At 38.5% G+C, this 12,137-nt stretch overlaps 1 protein-coding gene across 1 annotated transcript; it reads right to left on the bottom strand.

The window, feature by feature from the left end:
* Positions 1-227: 227 nt before the first annotated feature.
* LOC122446279 (CCR4-NOT transcription complex subunit 7-like) lies at positions 228-989 on the bottom strand. The gene has a single exon (XM_043476250.1). The coding sequence runs from the start codon at positions 881-883 to the stop codon at positions 269-271; it is 615 nt and encodes a 204-aa protein (XP_043332185.1). The 5' UTR covers positions 884-989; the 3' UTR covers positions 228-268.
* Between the last annotated feature and the right edge of the window lie 11,148 nt (positions 990-12,137).

The following is a 12,137-nucleotide window of genomic DNA, read 5'->3' as shown; positions in this document are numbered from 1 at the left end:
AACATCATCAGTTTAAATAAAAACAATGTCCCTGCGCTCCAAACTTAGTTTCCAGCTGCCGCTGCTGCTGCTAAATCTCCTCAGTCATGTCCGACTCTGTGCGACCCCATAGACGGCAGTCCACCAGGCTCCCCTGTCCCTGGGATTCTCCAGGCAAGAACAGTAGAGTGGATTGCCATTTCCTTCTCCAATGCATGAAAGTGAAAAGTGAAAGTGAAGACGCATGTGTGTATCTCAAATAAAATAAAAATAAAAGAACTATTTCATGTCATGACTGCTTGCTGGCTTCCTCTTCATATGCATTCCCTGTGCCATTCTGTACATAGGATGAACCAGAACCAAGCCCATACAAATGACCACAATATTTGGCATCATCAATATGATCTTCAAAGAACATTTCTCTCATTTTGAAAAAGGCCATTCCTGTGAGCAATGAGTCAGATCCTGCCTGATGCTGTGGTCCTATCCGTTCCAGCTCTAACTGTTCAGCAACTTCCTGTAAACCACCTTTGAGATTTTTGCAGCTCTTCATGAGGTACTTCACATCATAAATGACAGGAAAAAACAATCGAAGGATCTCAAAGAAATCAAGTTCTTCTTCAGGCAAGTTAGAGTTGGTCAGGATTTTGATTAAGTAGCCAAAGTCATAACCACTATGAAATGATAACCATTTGACCCCTTCACAGAGGACTACTCCTGATGTCATAAGAAGTTCTGCAAAGTACTGGGTCTCAATTCCTTCCTCCTCATATTTTTTAAACTGGATACCAGATGTTGTGAGCAGCTCTATAGAGTCTTGGGCATACATGTCCTCCGTCAAATTAAATTTAAAGTTAAACTGCCAAGTTGAAGTTCCTGGTGGGTATTCTCCTTGCTCATTCATAAAAGTCAGTCCTAGCGGAATTATCTTTAACAAGTCTACATTACACCGCAACAGTTGGTACTGATAGTCAGCATTGCTCCTGAATTCTCCAATGGGTCTTGCAACCACGCCTATTTTATTTTATTTGAGATACACACATGCTTGAATATAGGTTTTATCTCTGGTTGAATCCCTTGAACAGTAGACATTACTTTTTTTTTCTTCATAGCTTATTTTTCTGCCTTTCAGCACTAAGTATGACCATTCCTATCTCAGATCTTAACAAACAGAAAAGTATTCAGGTTCAATCCGGCCTTAAATACACTTGTTAGTAGGAGTGTGTGAGTGGGGAAAGCTACATGGTATTGAATACTTTGATAAACTTCACCTACTTGAGCTTGTTTTTTTTTCCCGTTCCTAAATTAACTAGCACTGACTGTAATTTATTTCCCTGTTTCATGTCTCCCTTCCATTCTGCAGGAGTTTTAGCTATTTGAGATTGTGGACCATCAATTTTGCACTTTAGAGAGTGATTCTGACTCAAATCCTCTGTTTTATCAGCAGTTTTGGTTTTCCTTGCTCTTAGCTGGAAAAATGACCATCTGCCAACTTTTCCCATATTACTTGTTTTTGACCCATGGAATATAGCACATGTATTGTGCAAATGGTTGAATCAGCAGGACTACAAAAAAGAAAAGGCAAAAAACTACTGAGGAGCTTAGTAACTGCTGTTTCTGTGTGTAGTAGTTAATCTTCCAAGCACATCTAGTGTCTGTCAGTTTCTAATTGGCATGTGTGTAGGCTGCTCTGTGACTCAAGTGTTTTTCAAACCAGCTTTACACCCTTCAGGAAAAATCCTTTGTGATTGGACATTTAATGTCTGCCGGGAAACTGGTACCCAAGATGTTGAAGCTGCAGTTATTTTATGATAGCACACTTCCCTTACCTGCTTCTTTTTATTCCATCTCTGTTTACCCTTATTTTAAAAAATTTTATAGCCATATTTACAATGCTCTTGATTTATTGATTCCACAAATCAATTTCATTCAAATCCAAAGATTGCCAAGTCTTTAGGTATATTTTGTACCAAATTAAATTACAAAAAATTCGAGCTTTCATAGTTGCTACAAAGATAAATAAATGGAGAAATTTGGTGCAAAACAACATAATACAAAATTATATATTTATTAGCTATATACAGTATAGCTAATAAAACTACCTGAGGAGTGTAATGCTTGTTTATTTTTTTGTGTATATCTTTGCAATCTATTTTATATATATTGACAAAAGAGACTGTGAAATATTTAGCCATGTGGAATATGTGGCCAGACCAGAGCATGCGTAGGAAGGCATTTTGGTAATCATTAACTGCCCTGAAATGACGGACTACAAGTTATGATGTGTGTCATCTACACTTCAATCAGTAATATTAGCAAATCTCCAAATGTTAGCCACATTAGTTTGTTTCCCTTGTACATTCTTTACTCATGATACTTCAATGCTGTAACTGGGTGGTCCTTTTTAAACAAAACATTTGCGAAACAGAGGGATTATTTGTTTTTAAAGCTTTTGTAAATAAAGGCTTCAGAAATGTTTTCTTAAAAAAAAAAAAAAAGTGAAGACGCTCAGTCGTGTCCGACTCTTAGCGACCCCATGGACTGCAGCCCACCAGGCTCCTCTGTCCATGTGATTTTCCAGGCAAGAGTACTGGAGTGGGGTGCCATTGGCTTATTTAAATGATGCTTTACAGTGCAACAAGTCCCGTGGGTGGGAAGCCTCTGAGTAGGTTGTGATAAGTGAAAATCTGAGGCCCCTGTATTGTTAAGAGAGATGTTTGTGTATTGAAATATGTTGAAGAGCTTCATGATGGAAACTTCTGCCATTGTTCACTTTCTGCCAGCATTTTTTGGTTATTTGTAAGAATTTTATTGAGCTTTGTTTGACAACTAAAATATGTGTGTGTGTTTATATATTTAATGTATTCAGCACAATAAGATTGGAGATAAGTATACAGCCACGAAACTGTCACCACCAAGTACATAAACATCCATCACCTCCCAAAGTTTCCTCCCCTACACTTTTCTTCAGGGTAAGAACACTTCATAAAATCCACTTTTTAGTAAGTTTGAAGTATGCAATACAGTATTGTTAGCTTAAATACTGTTGTATAATAGATCTCCAGAACTTACATTCATGAAACTTTATACCTTTTAACCATCAGGTTACCTCCTTATTTCTCACTACCGCTACCCCTGGCAACTACCATTCAAGTCTGTTTCTTATGAGTTTGACTCTTTTAGATTCCACTTACACTAAGATCATGCAGCATTTGTCTTTCTGTGTTTGGCTTATTTTCACCTAACATCATGCCCTACAGATCCATCCAACTTGTTGCTAAAGGCAGGATTCTCTTGTTTTTGAAGACTTGATAATCTATTTTATGTATATACCACTTTCTTTTATCCACTTATTGATGAGGATTTAGGTAGTTTCTAGCTTGGCTATTGTGAATAATGCTGCAATGAGCATATCTCTTCAGACCCTGACTTCTTTTAAATACACAAAAGTGATATTGATAGATCACTTTTTTTCTTTAATGATTTGAATGAACTGTTTCTTCCTAAAGCTCTCAATAATTTACATTTCCACAAAGAATATACAAAGTTTCCCTGTACTCCATCATCATTATCTTCTCTAGTTTTGGTAACAGCTATTTTAACATGTGTGAGTTGTTTTTCTGTGTGGGTATTCCTGTTCAGCAAAGATGTTTGGTATCTTTTCATATATCTGTTACCTACCTGTATGTCTCCTTTGAGAAATATCTGTTCAGATCTTTTGCCCATTTTTAAACTTGGTTAAGTTTTGTTTCTTTTTGCTGTTGAATTGTATCAGTTTGTTACATATTTTGAATGTTAACCCCTTGTCAGATACATTGTTTGCTAATATATTCTCCAATTTCATAGATTATCTTTTCCTGTTTGATTATTTCTTTTGCTATGCAGAATAGTTCTCGTTTAACATAGTCTCACTTTATTTTTTCTTTCTTTGCCTAGAGTTAATAAGAAAATACATAATAATTAGTAATAAAATAATTGTAAATATTAATACATATTAATCCATGTTGTGGATATCCCCAGCATGTCCACAAACTGAGACCTCTGTGGCAAAATGATTATTGAATATTATACCATTTGATACAAAAACTTGACCTCAGGATTTTCCTCAAGAAAGTTGCTATTAGATGTATACTGGTAATCTGAATACAATGACCGTCCGAATACAACTTGGTATAATTATGGTCTTTCTAGTATCTCTTTGATAACAAACTCTTTTTATTTCTATAGTGTCATTTCATTAAAAATATTTCAATATGGGCTTTTGCACTTGTTCTCTGGTAGTAATGCCAGGTTAGGGGATCTGTTCAAATGGGACATCCTTTTAATTCACCTTGAATAAATATTTGGCATATAAATTTATATTTTATTTCTTCTGATATATACCTGGTTTCTTTGTACTACTATATAAAACACAGGTAATCCAAAAAGGTCCAGCACACCATTAAACTTGAATTAAGGACATCTGGAAGGTTAGAGTGATTGCAAATGCTCTGAATGTAAGCAACTCAAATGCCCATGTTGTATATAAGCGGAATTCAGAACAAAACTAGCTTCCTAGGTAAGGGAACTCTCTGATGAGAGTTTTCCATAGGCTGCTCTGTATAAGGTGTGGGCTGGTCTGGTGACAGGAAGGTTGAGAGCCAGGAGGCAACCAGAGAATATCCTATAATACAGGGCCTTCCTTTGTTGCCGACAAAGGTCTGTATAGTCAAAGCTGTGGTTTTTCCTGTAGTCATATATGGATATGAGAGTTGAACCATAAAGAAGGCTGAGAGCCGGAGAATTGATGCTTTCTCTCTCTCTCTCGTTTTTTTTTTTTTTTAAATTTATTTATTTTAGTTGGAGGCTAATTACTTTACAATATTGTAGTTTTTGCCTTACATTGATATGAATCAGCCATGGGTTTGCATGTATTCCCCATCCTGAATCCCCCTCCCACCTCCCTCCCCATCCCATCCCTCTGGGTCCTCCCAGTGCACCAGCCCTGAGCACTTGTCTCATGCATCCAACCTGGATTGGTGATCTGTTTCATATATGATAATATACATGTTTCAATGCTATTCTCTCAGATCATCCCACCCTTGCCTTCTCCCACAGAGTCCAAAAGACTGTTCTATACATCTGTGTCTATTTTGCTGTCTCGCATACAGGGTTATCGTTACCATCTTTCTAAACTCCATATATATGTGTTCGTATACTATATTGGTGTTTTTCGTTCTGGCTTACTTCACTCTGTATAATAGGCTCCAGTTTCATCCACCTCATTAGAACTGATTCAAATGAATTCTTTTTAATGGCTGAGTAATATTCCATTGTGTATATGTACCACAGCTTTCTTATCCATTCACCTGCTGATGGACATCTAGGTTGCTTCCATGTCCTGGCTATTGTAAACAGTGCTGTGATGAACATTGTGGTACATGTGTCTCTTTCAATTCTGGTTTCCTCGGTGTGTATGCCCAGCAGTGGGATTGCTTTGTCATATGGCAGTTCTATTTCCAGTTTTTTAAGAAATCTCCACAGTAGTCACCATAGTGGCTGTACTAGTTTGCATTCCCACCAACAGTGTAAGAGGGTTCCCTTTTCTCCACACCCTCTCCAGCATTTATTGTTTGTAGATTTTTGGATAGCAGCCATTCTGACCAGCCTGAAATAGTACCCCATTGTGGTTTTGATTTGCATTTCTCTGATAATGAGTGATTTTGAGCATCTTTTCATGTGCTTGTTAGCCATCTGTATGTTTTCTTTGGAGAAGTGTCTGTTTAGTTCTTTGGCCCATTTTTTGATTGGGTCATTTATTTTTCTGGAATTGAGCTGCAGGAGTTGCTTTTATATTTTTGAGATTAATTCGTTGTCAATTGCTTCATTTGCTATTAATTTCTCCCATTCTGAAGTCTGTCTTTTCACCTTGCTTATAGTTTCCTTTGTTGTGCAAAAACTTTTAAGTTTAATTAGGTCCCATTTGTTTATTTTTGCTTTTATATCCAATACACTGGGAAGTGGGTCATAGAGGATCCTGCTTTGATTTATGTCAGAGAGTGTTTCCCTCTAGGAGTTTTATAGTTTCTGGTCTTACATTTAGATCTCTAATCCATTTTGAGTTTATTTTTATGTATGGTGTTAGAAAGTGTTCTAGTTTCATTCTTTTACAAGTGGTTGACCAATTTTCACAGCACCACTTGTTAAAGAGATTGTCTTTTCTCCAAGGTATATCCTTGTCTCCTTTGTCAAAGATCAACTGATCTTTCAATAGAAACTCTTCAGGCCAGAAGGGAATGGCAGGACATCCTTAAAGTGATGAAAGAGAAAAACCTACAACCCAGATTACTGTACCCAGAAGGATCTCATTCAGATATGAAGGAGAATTCAAAAACTTCACAGACAAGCAAATGCTGAGAGAATTTAGCACCACCAAACCAGCTCTTCAACAAATGCTAAAGGATCTTCTCTAGACAGGAAACACAGAAAGGGTGTATAAACTCGAACCCAAAACAACAAAGTAATTGACAATGTGACCATACTTATCAATAATTACCTTAAATGTAAATGGGTTGAATGTCCCAACCAAAAGACAAAGACTGGCTGAATGGATACAAAAAAGGACCCCCATATATGCTGTCTACAAGAGACCCACCTCAAAGCAAGGGACACATACAGAGTGAAAGTGAAGGGCTGGAAAAAGATATTTCACACAAATGGAGACCCAAAAAAAGCAAGAGTAGCAATACTCATATCAGATAAAACAGACTTTAAAATAAAGACTGTGAAAAGAGACAAAGAAGGGCACTACATAGTGAACAAAGGATCAACCCAAGAAGAAGATATAACAATTATAAATGTGTATGCACCCAACAAGAAGCACCTCAATATAGGAGGCAAATGTTAACAAGTATGAAAGGGGAAATTAACAATAACACAATAATACCCCACTCAAACCTATGGATAGATCAACTAAACAGAAAATTAACAAGGAAACACAAACTTTAAATGACACAATGGACTGGCTAACCTAATTGATATCTATAGGACTTTTCACCCCAAAACAATGAGTTTCACCTTTTTCTCAAGTGCACATTGGAACCTTCTGCAGGATAGATCACATCCTGGGCCATAAATTGAGCCTTGGTAAATTCAAAAAAATTAAAATTATTTCAATCATCTTTTCTGACCACAAGGCAGTAAAATTAGATGTATAGGAGAAAAACTATTAAAAATTCCAATATATGGAGGCTGAACAACACACTGCTGAATAACCAAAAAATCATAGAAGAAATCCAAAAAGAAATCAAAATATGCAATAAATGAATGAAAATGAAAATACAATAACCAAAAACCTATGGGACACTGTAAAAGCAGTGCTAAGGGAAGGTTCATAGCAATACAGGCTTACCTCAAGAAACAAGAAAAAAGTCAAATAAATAGCCTAATTCGACACCTAAAGCAACTAGAAAAGGAAGAAATGAAGAACCCAAGGGTTAGTAGAAGGAAAGAAATCTTAAAAATTAGGGCAGAAATAAATGCAAAAGAAACAAAAGAGACTATAATAAAAATCAACAAAGCTAAAAGCTAGTTCTTTGAGAAGATAAATAAAATTGACACGCCATTACCCAGACTCATCAAGAAACAAAGGGAGAAGAACCAAATCAACAAAATTAGAAATGAAAATGGAGAGATCACAACAAAAAATACAGAAATACAAAGGATCATAAGAGACTACTATTAGCAACTATATGCCAATAAAAAGGACAACTTGGAAGAAATGGACAAATTCTTAGAAAAGTACAACTTTCCAAAAAGGAGCCAGGGAGAAATAGAAAATCTTAACAGACCCATCACAAGCAGGGAAGTTGAAACTGTAATCAGAAATCTTCCAACAAACAAAAGCCCAGGATCAGATGGCTTCACAGCTGAATTCTACCAAAAATTTAGTGAAGAACTAACACCTATCATACTCAAACTCTTCTAGAAAATTGCAGAGGAAGGTAAACTTCCAAACTCATTCTATGAGGCCACCATCACCCTAATACCAAAACCTGACAAAGATGCCACAAAAAATGAAAACTACAGGCCAATATCACTGATGAACATAGATGCAAAAATCCTTAACTAAATGCTAGCAGACAGAATCCAACAGCATATTAAAAAGATCATACAGCATGACCAAGTGAGCTTTATCCCAGGAATGCAAGGATTCTTCAGTATCCACAAATCAATCAACGTAATACACCACATTAACAAATGTAAGATAAAAACCATATGATTATCTCAGTAGATGCAGAGAAATCCTTTGAAAAAATTCAACATCCATTTATGATAATAACCCTCCAGAAAGCAGGAATGGAAGGATCATACCTCAACATAATAAAAGCTATATATGACAAGCCCACAGCAAACATTACCCTCAATGGTGAAAAATTGAAAGCATTTCCCCCCAAGTCAGGAACAAGACAAGGGTGCCCACTCTCACCACTACTATTCAACATATATTGGAAGTTTTGGCCACAGCAATCAGAGCAGAAAAAGAAATAAAAGGAATCCAGATTGGAAAAGAAGAAATAAAACTCTCTTTGTTTGCAAATGACATGATCCTCTACATAGAAAACCCTAAAGACTCCACCAGAAAATTACTACAGCTAATCAGTGAATATAGTAAAGTTGCAGGACATAAAATCAACACACAGAAATCCCTTGCATTCCTATACACTAACAATGAGAAAACAGAAAGAAATGAAGGAAACAATTCCATTCACCATTGCAACGAAAAGAATAAAATACTTAGGAATAGATCTACCAAAAGAAACAAAAGACCTATATATAGAAAACTATAAAACACTGATGAAAGAAATCAAAGAGGACACAAATAGAGGGAGAAATATACCATGTTCATGGGTTGGAAGAATCAATACAATAAAAATGAGTATACTGCCCAAAGCAATTTATAGATTCTATGCAATCCCTATCAAGCTACCAACGGTATTTTTCACAGAACTAGAACAAAAAATTTCACAATTTGTATGGAAATACAAAAAACCTCGAATCGTCAAAGCAGTCTTGTGAAAGAAGAATGGAACTGGAGAAATCACCCTGCCTGATGTCAGGCTCTACTACAAAGCTACAGTCATCAAAACAGTACGGTACTGGCACAAAGACAGAAATATAGATCAAAGGAACAAAATAGAAAGTCTAGAGATAAATCCATGCACCTATGGATACCTTATCTTTTACAAAGGAGGCAAGAATTGATGCTTTCAAACTGTGGTGTTGCAGGAGACTCTTGAGAGTTCCTTGGACTCCAAGGAGATCAAACCAGTCAATTGTAAAGGAAATAAATCCTGAATTTTCATTGGAAGGGCTGATGCTAAACCTGAAGCTCCAATACTTTAGTCACCTGCTGTGAAGAATTGACTGATTGGAAAAGTCCCTGATACTGGGAAAGATTGAGGGCAGGAGAAGGGGATGACAGAGGATGGCATCACTGACTCAATGGACATGAGTTTGAGCAGGCTCCGGGAGATACTGAAGGACAGGGAAGCCTGGTGTGCTGCAGTCCATGGGGTCACAAAGAGTCAGACATGGCTGGGCAACTGAACAACAACAACACTTTCAGACATGGAAGGATACCAGCTTGCTCCCATGATGTCAGCTGGCATTGTGAGTGTCATAATATCTCTTGACAAGAGGCCCACAGCTCTGGTTTCACTTGGCACCTAGGCTACTAAACTGGGGTCATGGCTACTATGGTTGGGGTGGGGCTGATGTGATTGGAGATCCATGTTGATATTTTCTCATGACTGATGGTTTAGGAGGGAGAGACCTCTGTGTTCAAGAATGGTTAAAAACCTGTATTTTCTGAAATACTTGCCTCTTTCCTCTGTTTCAATCGGACTGTGTCTGCAGAGCCCAAATGACTCTCCTTACTTTTTCTCTGTGCTGGAGAGATGCAAACCAGACTCCCAAGGCTCATGGTGCAGGTTGATCTGAAGCTTCTTCCTAGGCTTTGGGGTCTCAGTATTTGTGGACTTCAGCAACACAGGAGTAATTTTTCTTTGTAGAGAGTCACACAGCTCTGCCTTATCAAGAAATAGGCATGGCTTACATATTGGGATGAGTAGCGATCACCCACAAAGCATCTTCCCAAACCAGAATGACCCCCCATGCATCCCATGGCCATGTTGGGCTATGCAGTTCCAGAGTGAGTTGACTGGATGAGAGGTGGGCATCTGAGATAGGTAGATGCATTTCCACATAGTTTGGAATTGATGTCAAGCAAGAGAGCAACAGTTTCTGAACTCTGTGATCTTAAGACCTGGATGCAGAGGATGTTGGTGTGTAAAGAAGGGAAAGAGGTGAGGATGGACAGAGAGAGGCAGAAGCCAGAGAGGTAGCACAAGATTGTCTGTGCCCCACACCACCACCCCCCACACCACCCAGTCCTTCTAAATTCAATTCAGAATTCTCTGTTCTCAGAAAAAAATGACTCCTTTGGGCTCAACAAGATCCAGCTGCTTGTCTTATATGTGATAAAAACAGGCTGCTCTTCAACTCCCTTGGTAAGAATAACCAGGCGTGACCTTGGTCTGAAGACCTGTGTATTGAAGACCTGTTTGCTCATTACTATTTATATTTCAAATGCTATCAGGAATTGAGGATATTCTCAGTAACAGGAGAAAGATCTTAGCAGAAGCCTGAGCTGCATGCTGTTGAGAGGTGTGGCTCTGTTTTCAGACCTGCTGTCCCATATAAACACTGTGGCTGCAAGTGTGTTGTGAAGAGGGGTGGGACTTGGGGGTCCTATTCAGCAAGGGCCAGAGAGGTCAGTCCTCCTGGTCCCTGGGAGCAAAGGAAAGAGTGGCTGGTTTCCTGTCTGGAAGAGGGGTATTCATCACCCCTTTCCACGAGCCTGTGTTTCCTTCAGTCCTCATTCCAATTTCTGAAGTACGGATGTCATTTAAACTTTTCTTTGCAGTGTGTTCAGTCATCCACTTGGGTTTGACTCTTTGCAACCCCATGGCCTGCAGCACACCAGGCCTCCTTGTCCCTCACCCTCTCCCCAGATTTGCCCAATTCAAGTCCATTGTATCGGTGATGCCATCCAGCCATCTCATCCTCTGATGCCCTTGTCTCCATCTGCCCTCAATCTTTCCCAGTGTAAGGGACTTTTCCATAGAGTCGGCCATTTGCATCAGATGACCAAACTACTGGAGCTTCATCATCAGTCCTTCCAATGAGTATTCAGAGTTGATTTCCCTTAGGATTGACTGGTTTGATCTCATTGCTGTCCAAGTGACTTTCAGGAGTCTTTCTAGCAGCACAGTTTGAAGGCATCAATTCTTTGGCATTCTGCTTCTTTATGGTCCAGCTTTCACAACTGTTCATGACCACTGGAACAACCTTAGCCTTGACTGTATGGACCTTGTTGGCAGAGTAATGTCTCTGCTTTTCAGCACGCTGTCTGGGTTTGTCATAGCTTTCCTGCCAAAAGAAATCATCTCCTGATTTCATGGTTGCAGTCATCATCTGCAGTGGTATTAGAGCCCAAGAAGAGGAAATCTATCACTACTTCCACCTTTCCCCTTCTATTTGCCATGAAGTAATGTGACTGGATGCCATGATTTTAGTTTTTTGTTTTTTTGAATATTTAGTTTTAAGCTGGCTCTTTCACCCTCTTCCTTCACTCTCATCAAGAGGCTCTTTAGTTTCTCTTTGCTTTTTGCCCATAGAGTGGTATCATCTGCATATCTGAGGTAGCGATGTTTCTCCCACCTATCTTGATTCCAGCTAGTAACTCATCCAGTCCAGCATTTCTCATGGAGTGCTCAGTGTGTAGGTTAAATAAATAGGGGAACAGCAGTTCGCCCTGTTGTACTCCTTACTCAATCTTGAGCCAATCAGTTGTTCCACACAGGGTTCTAACTGTTGCTTCTTGACCCACATACAGGTTTCTCAGGAAACAGGTAAGATGGTCTGGTATGCTCCTCTCATTAAGAGCTTTGCACAGTTTGTTATGACCCACACAGTCAAAGGCTTTAGCATAGTCAATGAAATAGAGATAGATGTCTTTCTGGAATCCCCTTGCTTTCTCTATGACCCAGCGAAGGTTGGCAATATGATCTCTGGTTCCTCTCCTTTTCTAAACCAACTTGGACATCTGGAAGTTC

The sequence above is a fragment of the Cervus canadensis genome, chromosome 8 (genome assembly GCF_019320065.1).
Source record: "Cervus canadensis isolate Bull #8, Minnesota chromosome 8, ASM1932006v1, whole genome shotgun sequence".
Taxonomy (NCBI): Eukaryota; Metazoa; Chordata; class Mammalia; order Artiodactyla; family Cervidae; genus Cervus; species Cervus canadensis.
Note: the sequence above shows the minus strand (reverse complement) of the source record. Positions and strands in the feature narration are given on the sequence as shown.